General features: G+C 41.8%; 2 protein-coding genes across 2 annotated transcripts; one reads left to right on the top strand and one right to left on the bottom strand.

Annotated features, from left to right (window-relative positions):
* Window positions 1-112: 112 nt before the first annotated feature.
* Window positions 113-8977, top strand: LOC129849804 (uncharacterized). The gene is made up of 8 exons (XM_055916572.1): window positions 113-1928; window positions 2372-2629; window positions 3511-3782; window positions 5611-5980; window positions 6142-6237; window positions 7927-7995; window positions 8173-8415; window positions 8649-8977. Exons 1-8 carry the CDS (start codon window positions 1920-1922, stop codon window positions 8925-8927), a joined length of 1596 nt encoding a protein of 531 aa, XP_055772547.1. The 5' UTR covers window positions 113-1919; the 3' UTR covers window positions 8928-8977.
* A 1022-nt stretch (window positions 8978-9999) lies between these two features.
* Window positions 10000-11143, bottom strand: LOC129849807 (gamma-crystallin B-like). The gene is made up of 3 exons (XM_055916575.1): window positions 11117-11143; window positions 10648-10890; window positions 10000-10341 (listed from the first exon to the last, which is right to left on the bottom strand). Exons 1-3 carry the CDS (start codon window positions 11123-11125, stop codon window positions 10072-10074), a joined length of 522 nt encoding a protein of 173 aa, XP_055772550.1. The 5' UTR covers window positions 11126-11143; the 3' UTR covers window positions 10000-10071.
* Between the last annotated feature and the right edge of the window lie 2286 nt (window positions 11144-13429).

The following is a 13429-nucleotide window of genomic DNA, read 5'->3' as shown; positions in this document are numbered from 1 at the left end:
GCTGACCACACTACTGACCACACTGCTGACCACACTACTGACCACACTACTGACCACACTGCTGACCACACTACTGACCACACTGCTGACCACACTGCTGACCACACTACTGACCACACTACTGACCACACTGCTGACCACACTGCTGACCACACTACTGACCACACTACTGACCACACTGCTGACCACACTGCTGACCACACTACTGACCACACTGCTGACCACACTACTGACCACACTACTGACCACACTGCTGACCACACTACTGACCACACTGCTGACCACACTGCTGACCACACTGCTGACCACACTGCTGACCACACTACTGACCACACTGCTGACCACACTGCTGACCACACTACTGACCACACTGCTGACCACACTACTGACCACACTGCTGACCACCAGTCCTGTGACAGTATCTGATGCAGTGGAGGCTATATTATTATCATTATGTGTAGATCTATAACAGATACTCCTATCCCCCATCATATATTGTTCCCCTGTCAGACACTCTTCCCCCAATAATACCATGAGCCTCAAAAGCCATTTTGTGGCTGCAGTAGCCTACTGTAAGATGAGGCATTTCCACAGGATACCTTGTTTGTAAATATTAACTGATTCTCCATTAGCTTACTCTCAGTGACAATGTTCCATGTTCTATAGTCCATTCTATCCTCACAGTGTTATGATCAAGCTGTGTATACTCTGTTACAACACTGTTCTACCCTAAAACAATAACGTCATGGTTGGACGGAATCTGAGAGTGTCTGCTCCTTCCTATGTTCCATATTCTAATCCATATAGAGAAGCTTATCTCTAACAGGCCTCCATGTTATTTCTAGAATGAATGTGTACCTGCAGATTGTCCTATACTGTAGTGTTGTGATTGTTCTATATCGTAGTGTTGTGATGGTTCTATACTGTAGTGTTGTGATTGTTCTATATCGTAGTGTTGTGATGGTTCTATACTGTAGTGTTGTGATTGTTCTATATCGTAGTGTTGTGATGGTTCTATACTGTAGTGTTGTGATGGTTCTATACCGTAGTATTGTGATGGTTCTATACCGTAGTGTTGTGATGGTTCTATACTGTAGTGTTGTGATGGTTCTATACCGTAGTGTTGTGATGGTTCTATACTGTAGTGTTGTGATGGTTCTATACCGTAGTGTTGTGATGGTCCTATACCGTAGTGTTGTGATGGTTCTATACCGTAGTGTTGTGATGGTTCTATACCGTAGTATTGTGATGGTTCTATGCCGTAGTGTTGTGATGGTTCTATACCGTAGTGTTGTGATGGTCCTATACCGTAGTGTTGTGATGGTCCTATACCGTAGTGTTGTGATGGTCCTATACCGTAGTGTTGTGATGGTTCTATACCGTAGTGTTGTGATGGTCCTATACCGTAGTGTTGTGATGGTCCTATACCGTAGTGTTGTGATGGTCCTATACCGTAGTATTGTGATGGTTCTATACCGTAGTATTGTGATGGTCCTATACCGTAGTATTGTGATGGTTCTATACCGTAGGGTTGTGATGACTTTAAGAGAATGAATGTGGGCCTGCAGATACCGTAGCGTTGTGATGATGCATTCCAAACAGTAAACATGTGTCCCTTTATTGTGGATTACGGGATAATAAAATGTATTTTGGTAGATGTACAGTATCAAAAGGGCCGTGGTCCACGGCACGTGGGTCAATAATGTGCAGGGCTAGGGCATCTGCATTGATGAATCAGGGGTTTTATCTGTATGGACAGGATCAAGGCCTTGGCAGCATCTCAATGCCACCAAATCCCTGCTCATTCAAATAACAAAACCTCTGATCCGGCAACCTTTGATTGAGTTTTATAAAAGAGGCTCGTGGCCCTCTGTCCTGGGTATAACATTGAGGAAGAGTGCTCTAACAACAGCCCAGACATGAGTAAGGTAAGGCAGACCAGTTTATCTCTAGCTAGTTGGCACTACTGTATACAGCTCTCTGGGTCTGTTTTGTTTTTATGGACTTTAAAGCTGATTTGGAAAGAAACTGGTTGATTGTTCCACACTGTAATGTCATAGTGCTGCCAAGAAAAATAATCCAGAGGTAAGTTTGATAGCGTTTGGTAATGAAAATGGTCACTGATCGCTGTTTTACTGGTAGACAAGCTGTAGAATACCAACAGTGTAGTAGCCTATAACAGGAGACCTATAAACAGGAGACAAACTTACTTGTACGTAATTGTTGGTCCAGAGAAGGCAGTATATTAGAAAATGTGTTTTTATATTAGGAAGTGTACTTTTATTTGAAATGCAGTCAAATGAAAGAAGAAATAGTGTTTTCCGTAACTGATGTTAACATTTCCCTCCGACCGTCGGCCCTGGCCGTGTAGATCACTTTCTACGAGGATAAAAACTTCCAGGGTCGCTCCTATGAGTGCGACACGGACTGCCCCGATGTGCACCCCCATTTCAGCCGCTGCAACTCCATCAAGGTAGATAGCGGCTGCTGGGTGCTGTATGAGAGGCCCAACTACGCAGGCTACCAGTATGTACTGACCAGGGGAGAGTACCCAGAGTACCAGCGCTGGATGGGATACAGCGACACCATTCGCTCCTGCCGTACCTTTTCTTATGTGAGTAGCCGGGAGGTGAGAGAGGATGGGTTTTAATGTCTGGATTGTTCATGGCTCAATCTGTATTGTAGTAATGCATTGTGGGGATTTATCAGTGTATACTTGTTCACTCAACTGGTGGTTTTAGGGCTGGTTGCCTTAACACAGATGAAGCCAAGTCCTGGACTAAAAAGCACTTTCAGTGGAGATTTTCCATTGATTTTTGTCCACGACTAGGCTTTATCTGTGTCCGGGAACCCGGCCCATAGTTTTATAAGCACAACACATGAGTCTGTGAATGGTTGGGAGATAACCAGACCACGTAAAGGTCTGAAGGGACATGCCAAATAAAGCAAAATGACTCTACGACTCGCCTAGAGGAGGAGAGTCGATGGTTGGATGGATGGAAGCCCATAAAATGTTAATCCCATAGACCCTTTGTATTAGGTTTCATATGACATAGTTATCTACCATGTATGTCATGTTAATGACATAATGCTGTTTCATGTTGTCTAGCCTCAGACTGGAGCCTCCCACCAACCAAAACAATACCTAATCAGCAGAATATCTCATCCAGATCATTCTGGGTTCCTTCAAGAGACATTTCTGAGACATTCTGGACATGTCCTAAACTACCTTTGTGACTGTCCTGACCCTGGCCTATGTTAGCACACTGTGACCTCCCCAATTGTGATGTCCCACTTCTAACACCAAATGTGGGGTTTGGCTACTTTAGCATTGTTACCTACCTGTGTTAACCTAAGGCCCGCTGAAACATGTCAGATGTAGTGGTTACCTGTGTTAACCTAAGGCCCGCTGAAACATGTCAGATATAGTGGTTACCTGTGATTCCCATGCCCCCCAAGTGACCTGTGTTTTGCCAGTGTTACTTCTCCTGTACCTCTCTGTCCGAGCAGGCCAGCGGCAGTCCCTACCGCATGAGAATCTACGAGAGGCCAGACTTCCAGGGACAGATGATGGAGTTCGGCGAGGACTGTGACTCCGTCCAGGACCGCTTCCGTAGCCGTGACATCTACTCCGCCAACGTCATGGACGGCTACTGGACCCTCTACGAGCATCCCAACTACAGGGGGCGCCAGTACTTTATGAGGCCCGGCGAGTACAGGAAGTTCAGCGAATGGGGAGCCACCTGTGCCACCACCGGATCCTTCCGTAGGATCACCGACTTTTAGGCCCAACGTCCTCTCCACTCTGACCAGTCAATAAAACGATTGTTTAAATAAGCTTGCTGTTGACATTTCCATTTCACTGTTTCTGATCAAGTGATTGATATGAATTGGTGACCTTTATGATATTTGGGGTCTGTGTTTGTGCCTTTAGCTTAAATGGAGGACAAACCTCAATATATTATATATGTTGTACATGTAGGTCTAAATAGAATGGAATTATACTGCAAATAGGTCTACATAAGAGGATGTAAATATATATTTGAAATACACCTTAAAAATGTACCTGAATGGGCTGTTTTAATGGCGTATCTCTGTGTTGCACATTTAACATTAAAGTGTTGAATCATATGACATTAAGCAGACCATGTTCAGGATTAAGTTTCTACCTTACTCACTCTACATGCTTCTTTGACACAGAGTCACTGTGTCAAAAAGGGTCACACAGTTGAAACGTACCTCCTCGTTGGCAAAGTTCCCAACCAGAAAAAGGTCCCGAAACAAAGCCCATAAAATAAGAAAACAGAGATCCTGAAGATCTTTTCATACCTGCTAGTGTAAGCTTCCACCTTGCAATATACCATGAAATATAACAGAAATCCTATTGGTTACTAGGCCATGTCAGTCAAAGTATATAGAAGCAAATATTAATGTCAGTAACGTAATAATAATAATCCAGTGACTTCAAGGTGCATAGATGGGCCTACATTGTCATTATGGCTTTTTGTCAATAAAATTACACTTTTATAAGTCATGTTTAAGGACCACTATAAAGTGCTATCAAAATTAGCTTAAAGTGCTGTCAGAAGTTCAAATATTGTAATTATGGTGTGAATCATATTGATGTTACTAATAAGATTTTCTATGTCTGGTTAGATCAGTTATGTTCCAGTTATGTATACTGAACAAAAATATAAACACAACATGCAAAAATTTTACTGAGTTACAGTTCATGCAAGGAAATCAGTAAATTTAAATAAATTCATTAGGCCCTAGTCTATGGATTTCACATGACTGGGCAGGGATGCAGCCATGGGTGTGCATTGGAGGGCATAGGCCCACCAACTTGGTAGCCAGGCCCACTCACTTGGGAGTCAGGCCCAGCCAATCAGAATAAGTCTTTCCACACAAAAGGCCTTTATTACAGACATAAATACTCCTCAGCATCTGCGGCATTGTGTTGTGTGAAAAAGCTGCATTTTAAAGTGGTATTTTATTGCCCCCAGCACAAGGTGCACCTGTGTAATGATCATGCTGTTTAATCAGCTTCTTGATATGCCACACCTGTCAGGTGGATGGATTATCTTGGCAAATGAGAAATGCTCACTAACAGAGATGTAAACAAATTGGTGCACAACATTTGAGAGAAATAAGCTTTTTGTACACATGAAACTTTTCTGGGATTTTTTATTTCAGCTCATGAAACATGGGACCAACACTTTACATGTTGCGTTTATACTCTTGTTCAGTGTATATGCATTTCTGAGTAGAAAAATATTGTACAAGCAAAACCTGTAACAATATCTGTTTGCAGAAACCAAAATAGATCAAATCAAATATCAATAATCAGGATTCAACCAGACATTATAGAAAAGGCCTACTACTAAAGTAACATAAAGTGTCACCAAAGTCTAAAACTTGATTATGTCAATGTACTGTAATGTAATGTAATGTAGTATTATCACGATACCAGAATTTTGACTTTCAGTACCGATACCAGGTTTAGTATCGCGATACTCGATACCAAAACGATGTCACAACCATAAAAGAGTTTCATCATGTCTACATGCCGTGTTGCAATATTCAAGTGTGTTAACGTCTGTGAAGCAGGATTATTCAGGGGATGCTGCAGAACCCTCAGGTCGACTGCATGGTCGACTGTGCTGACCTGAACTCCTACTTCCTGAGGTTATGCATGGTCAACTGTGCTGACCTGAACTCCTACTTCCTGAGGTTATGCATGGTCGACTGTGCTGACCTGAACTCCTACTTCCTGAGGTTATGCATGGTCGACTGTTCTGACCTGAACTCCTACTTCCTGAGGTTATGCATGGTCGACTGTGCTGACCTGAACTCCTACTTCCTGAGGTTATGCATGGTCGACTGTTCTGACCTGTACTCCTACTTCCTGAGGTTATGCATGGTCGACTGTTCTGACCTGAACTCCTACTTCCTGAAGTTCTTTAACTGGGCCATTATAGTTGACTATTTGAGTAAATGACCGACCTGACAAATGTAGGTTCTAATCTACATCTGGTTAAATAATGTGTTGAACATCACTCAACAAGCTGCATTTATTCTGGCTATGTTGATGACATGTACACATTGGGTTGAGTGACGTGACTTGGTCCTTCCTTACAGAACCGTGGCAGCATCAGAATGTACGAACACAATGACACGGCCGGCCAGATGATGGAGATGGACGACGACTACCCCAACCGCATGGACCGCTTCCGCGTGTCCGACTCCTTTCAAACGGGATGGACGGCCACTGAATGATGTACGACCAACCCAACTACAGGGGCAGGCAGTACTAGCTGAGGCCCGGACAGTACCATAGATACAGCGACTGGTGAGGCAGGATCGGTTCAATCAGGCGTCTCATGGACCTCTAATAAAAAATACCTTTTAATTAAGAAAAGGACCTTCAATGACAAACCAATCCTGATCAATTCTGGGTTGGCAGGTAGCCTAGTGGTTGGAGCGTTGGGCCAGTAACTGAAAGGTTGCTAGATCAAATCCCTGAGCTGACAAGGTAAAAATCAGTTGTCATGCCGCTGAATAAGGCAGTTAACCTACTGTTTCTAGGCTGTCATTGTAAATAAGAATTTGTTCTTATCAGACTTGCCTAGTTAAATAAAAAAGTGTCTCCTGTATGCCTTTTATCACACAATTAATAAATTGGTTAAATAAAATAATAAATTATTTATTATTCATTTATAGGGGACAATGCACATTAATCAACATCAATATTACAATAATGCAACATCCATGTAAATGTGCCAGGTTTAGCCAAAAGCTCATTTGCACCCGTAGTCCCAGAGCAGCCAAGGACAATTACACAGTCACAATACACATACTCACTAAAACAATACAAAATACCAATACATTACATCCAATAATATATCATTCTAACGACAACAACACTATCATCAACTGTCTTCTTACATATGAGGAACCACAGATAACTCATGTGTAGAGGTTTGGGTAGATTTGAACCATCAGTTATCCTGATGTTCCTGATGATTTTTCCTAGATGCTTGGCTACTGCTATTGTTAACTTTCTCAATTACACAACACTGACATGATGCTGCCTCTGTGACTGACTGGCATTCGAATCCGGGTCCCCCTGTGCACCACAAAGACTGTATTAGCCCACTGTGCTAAAGGCTTTAGTTTGGGGAGCTAACACAAGTCTTCAGGTCTCCGACAAGGTTACTCATCACGTAACCGTTCACTGACCGTCGGTATAACATTGACGTTTATTTTCAAATCCGGATCAGTATGAAAATGAAGTATTTCCTCTCAAAGTGAATTACCAGTTTTTTACTTGTTGTTTTTTCTTGCTAATGACACCATGGCAATATTGTTGTCCATTATGTATGTAAACATGATATATGATTACATACATATTCATATAGACAGACATTTTGTTCGCCCACAAAACACAGATCTTTAAGTATAGAACAGAACAACAAAAGTATGGGGCCAAGCAACAGTTCATTACATCATTTACGGTAACGTCAGCGTTTTCAGAGTGCATGCCTACATCTAGAAATAATCAACATATTCTGTGGCTCATTCTCACGGATTCAATCCCAAATACGCATTTTATAAGCTGTTACATTTGCATAATTGTGCATAAAAGGACACAATTGAAATTGACAGTGTTTGTGAATGACAATGATATGCTAAATGTCTGGTTGAGTTGTTTTGCTGATGCTAAGCCCAGCAACGCACCGGATCTCTAGTACACAGTAGTGTTTTCTGACAATAGTGATGAACATGGGAAAACTGGCCAGCAACAATAACTCGTCACACAATAAGGCATGGCTATACATAAACAGATTTGTGTGCTAACTCCAGATCATGATTTGAATGACAATACTTTATGCTGCGCAATCACACAGCTGCTTTTTATAAAAGGACAGAGGCACAGAAAGAGTGACCATTGACTGTCTATCTGCCTCTCACGCAACCATGACAATGGGAAAGGTAAGCCAGACACCCACCTGCATTCATATCACTAGTTTTATAGTATAACTGAAAAAAAACATCAAACATGAAGTTTTGTCCACCATATAATGACCACAACATTGAAAAAAATACATCAGTTCAGTAGATGTAAGATTTTAAAAAATATGCTTAAAATGTTTACACTCCCCTTTGCAGATCATCTTCTATGAGGACAGAAATTTCCAGGGTCGGCACCATGAGTGCATGAGCGACTGTGCCGACCTGCACTCCTACTTCAACCGCTGCAACTCCATCAAGGTGGAGAGTGGCATGTTCATGGTCTACGAGAGGCCCAACTACACTGGCCACCAGTACTTCCTGAGGAGGGGAGAGTACAATGACAACCAGCGCATGATTGGCATCAACGACTGTATCAGGTCCTGCCGCATGATCCCCATGGTAAACCCAGTGTAGATGCCTCAAACGCAAGGCTACGCTCATTACTAGGCCCATCTCACATGCAATGTGTTTTTATAGAAGAGCACCAAATAAAACTTCTTGAACTTAGTAAAGGTGTTCCTCAAGGCTCCGTTTTGGCCCCACCTATTTTGCTATATTGTCTTGTTAATAATTGACCTCTAATTTGTAGTAATGTAAAAACCCAATATGACCTCTATTTCCTCGTCCTGTAGCACCGCGGCTCCTACAGGATGAGGCTGTACGATCGCTCCGACATGAGTGGCCAGATGCAGGAGCTGAACGACGACTGTCCCAATGTCCAGGACCGCTTCCGCATGTCCGACATCAACTCCTGCAACGTGATGGACGGCCATTGGCTCATGTACGAGCAGCCCAACTACAAGGGCAGACAGTACTACCTGAAGCCTGGCGAGTACCGCAGACCCAGCGACTGGGGTGGCCTGAGCCCCAGGATCGGATCCCTCAGACGAATCTCTGACTCCAACAACTAAAAGTTCTATGTCCTACGTCTGTTCTCAATAAAGCTGCATGTTCAATCAAACAGTATGTGTCTCCAAACAGTGAACACTTGTGCAGGTGCTTCTAGAACCATCCACAGAACACAGAGGGATTTTTATTCAATATTTAGTGTTACAGTATCATGCACTATAACACCATTGTACAACAATAAATGTACGCATATGCATGGTAGAGCACGACGATGGGAGGAGCTATAGGAGGACGGGCTCATCATAATGGCTGGAATGGAATCAATGGAACGGAGTCAAACACGTTGTTTTTATGTGTTTGATGTGTTTGATACCATTCTAATGATTCCATTCAATCCATTACAACAGGGAAGACGGTTCAAAAATACAACGTTAACATCATCAGATGCACTTTTTCATGTTGCAATGTTGCAACATAATCAATTCCCTTTCTGTAACTCAAGTTCTTCAATCAATAGTGCTGACTATGAGTTGCCCAGACATTTCCCTATTGTATCAAAAATGAAAATATTAGCAGATTCTGCTGAGTACAGATGCAGGATCTTAATTTGAGACAGTTTGCTACAGCAGGAAAATAACCCTGCAGCAACAGGAAAAGTGAATTATTATGTGGATTATAATTAGTGGATTGGGGTTGATACATATTTCGTAAGGGAAAACCACGTCTGAAATGTCAAAATGGAAATGACAAACTTCAGAAGCTTTTTTTAATGCATTGCAGGTCAGTTCACCAGAAACAGGGTGATCAAATTAGGATCCTACATCTGTAACACATTACACAAATGTGAGTCAAAGCAAAATATGTAGGGTCTTCATTTCATATTATTCTCAAATTGTCATGAACAGCCTGTTCATGACAATAACCAATAAATACAAATATTTGATGTGAGATATTTAGGATACACACATGGTCTATTTGAGGTCGATTCACTCCACAGTTTCACTCAGTAAACCATGGTAATATGGGAGTTAATTCATGGTAAAACATTTTAAAAGTTCAACCAACCTAACAGATAAGTTTGCATATTCATTCTTTCTCTGTGGTTTAAAATACAAAAGGCAGGAAAAAAGGCTCTAATGTGTGGATGGATTTATTTCAACAAGATTTCCCATTGGTCATTGATTCAAGAGTCATACATTCAGCTTCTTACATAGCAATACGTCTGATGGAGCCCACTCTGGCGCTCATGCTTCCCCACTCGTTGTATCTCCTGTACTCTCCCGGGGTCAGCAGGTACTGGCGCCCCCTGTAGTCGGGGTGCTCATACAAAAGCCAGGAGCCCTCCATCACATTGCAGGAGTAGATGTCATTGTAATGGAAGCGCTCGTAGAGGTTGGGGCAGTCGTCCGTCAACTCCGTCATCTGTCCTCCGAACTCGGAGCGCTCAAAGATTCTCATACGATGAGATCCTTGGTGCTGTGGATACAGAGAGGAGTGCTATTGGGATGACATGTGTAGCCTATCTCAGAAGAATATGTGGTGGACTACTTCCAACCTCAGAGTCAGTGGAGGCTGGTGGAGGGAGAAATGGGAAGGATAATGAGCCTGTCCTCCCCATTTCTTTCTCCACCAGCCTCCACTGCTTAGAATCCAGCAGTTGATTTTGTGTAGTTTTGGGATCAAACTACCAAAGGTCCAAAAGTCCCTGTAATACTTTAGAATCGCTCCAATACTTCAGAGTTAACGGGATCTCTTTAACCTCTTCCTTAATCCGTCTCTTACCTGGGGGATCATGCGGCAGGACCTAACGCAGTCATTGAAGCCCATCCAACGCTGGTAGTCGGAGAACTCGCCTTCCTTCAGGAAGTACTGATAGCCCATGTAGCTGGGCCTCTCGTACACCATCCAGTTGCCGCTCTCCACCTTGATGGAGTTGCAGCGGCTGAAGTGGGCATGGAGGTCAGAGCATTCTCCACCGCACTCATAAGAGTGACCCTGGAAGTTTCTGTCTTCGTAGAAAATGATCTAAAAACAGATCAATTGAGGTGTTTTATTGTGTAAGACCAGATCTCCTCCCCAGCAGTAAGCCCCAAGATTTTGAATTATTTTGAAATATTGTACAAACTAAAATTCCTGATCAGAGGCACACATTACCTTTAATGAATCTCATCCCCTTTTATTGATTCCAGTAGAATAATCTATGGAGGAATGCAGAGGCACAACATATTCATAGCATAAAAACCAGCCTTACCTTTCCCATTGTGAAGGTTCGCTTTGGTCTCACTGGCACTCAGCACGGGTTGGGAGGTGCGTCCTCACTTTATAATCCATGGACAAACGGCAGTATTGTCATGTAAATAGTTTGACTTTTAACACGTCAGCGTTTTTTTCCGCGAGAATGCTGTGAACACTGCAATGTATTTTTATCTTAGGTGGTCAACAAAGTAAGCAATTTTCCTTTTCAACAAAGGCTTATTTTATTTAGGACGATTGTAATTCTAAAATGTCTTGTAGATGAGTGATCATCTCTTGACGATTACAACTATGTTGTTTTAGACTAGATTGGGATTTGATTGTGATACATGAACAACTATATTTCTATATGAAGAAATGAAACTGGTGTAGAAATGGCAGACCAATCTGAGTAACACAAGTGTCCAGTTTTGTGTACCAATCCAGGTTTAAGCATCATAGTCGTGAAAATGATGTTTTCCTATATGTACCCCATCACATTTTATGGAAAACAAAGTGCACAGTACATTTGGAGGGGGAGTTCTTTATTTAACTTTTACAAATGGAAACATCTCCATGTCACTAATCTTCCTCTTGGCTCTCTGAAGTGAAAACCTGACGGCATGGATTTAACATAAAAACACTGTAAAACATATCATTCAATCATTCATCCAATGTCAAGTCATTACATTTTTTATATATTCAATGTGCCTTGTGTTACTTACTCAGTTCCTCTACATTGTGACGTTTTGATAAAACCAAGAAAACGTAATACTCTAATTTAATGCTATAATTCAAGGCTGTTCAACTCTGGTCCTGGAGGGCCAAAACACTTCTGGTTTTCATCCTCTCCTTCCAATCAGGGACTGATTCAGACCTGGGACACCAGGTGAGTGCAATTAACTACCAGGTAGAAACAAAAAACAAAAGTGGTTTGGCCACACTCATTTAATATTTAACTCTGTTTCTGTAATCATATTTTGTAATGAATCACATGGCAATGTCCATACTACTCACAATTCTGCTTTAAATGGTGTCCCTGCTACGTAAAATGTTAATCTCAGCAAAATGGAGGTATCAAAATAGTTGAAGCATTTGTACATACGTGAGGAATGCCACTGCAAGGCCGGTTTGGGTAAGCAGTAGCTGGTGTTGGCCAAATGACAGCCCTTGCCGATCTGGGTGAGAGAGGAAAAGTAAACCACAGCCCTTGCCGATCTGGGTCAGAGGTCAAGTAAACATTGACCAAAACATCAGCTCTATCACTGTTTTCCCTGCAGAGACGACAACTTTGTCAGGTAAGATCAAGCTGTATGCAGAGCCAATACTTCTCTAACTATTACAATTGAACTGTTGTCTGTATCCATTATCTATCTAATCTACATGTTGTATTTAGAGTCATTACAAACCCGCTCCCATGGGGATGTTTGTGTTCATTTAGTGTTGCAGGGGACCTTTTATACGTTGCGTATTTACAGTTGAGCCTCCTTCATTTCTATGGGGTCAGCATAATAAACTCTGTCTCTTTTTGCTTTTGTTGGCTTCAAATCCTCCTACTGTGAGATGGTCTATAGCAGGGGTGTCAAACTCATTCCACGGAGGGCCTAGTGTCTGCAGGTTTTTGGTTTTTCCCTTTCAATAAAGCCCTAGACAACCAGGTATGGGGAGTTCCTATCTAATTAGTGATGTTAATTCATCAATCAAGTACAAGGGAGGAGCGAAAACCCGCAGACACTCGGCCCTCCGTGGAATGAGTTTGACACCTGTGGTCTATAGGCTTAATCCCGCCAATGTTTTAATACTAGTATGTGTCTAAACAAAGACAATACAGGGAAGCTACTAATCGATGGGGACATACTAGTACGTGTCTAAACAAAGAAAATATAAGTAACAAACAAGTTTATGTGTTTATAAGTCACAAGCAACATTCTTCATAACAAAAGGGTGGATTTGAAGCTTTATTAGGTTCTTTAACCACTTTGTAACCTCATATTCATTATCTTCAGCACCATACCAATCAGTGGAGGCTCCTCAGAGGAGGAAGGGGAGGACCATCTTCCTCAGTGAATTTCATAAAAACATATATTTTTAAACATTTAAAAAGTTATCCTTTTTAGATAAAACTATAATAAATATAATCACGTCACCAAACACTTCCATGCCAAACTATTAATGAGGAAGGGACCAACTAGTGGCGTCAACTAGTAGAGTTTTGTTTAATAACTCAGAAAAAGGCCCACAGACCTAGTACAAATAATTTCTAATTGTAAATAAATAAATAAATAAATAGATATGTTTTGTTGTCACATACACCAGATTGGTGCAGGAAAAC

The sequence above is a fragment of the Salvelinus fontinalis genome, unplaced genomic scaffold, assembly GCF_029448725.1.
Source record: "Salvelinus fontinalis isolate EN_2023a unplaced genomic scaffold, ASM2944872v1 scaffold_1710, whole genome shotgun sequence".
Lineage (NCBI taxonomy): Eukaryota > Metazoa > Chordata > Actinopteri > Salmoniformes > Salmonidae > Salvelinus > Salvelinus fontinalis.
This window is presented reverse-complemented; position numbering and strand designations above follow the sequence as displayed.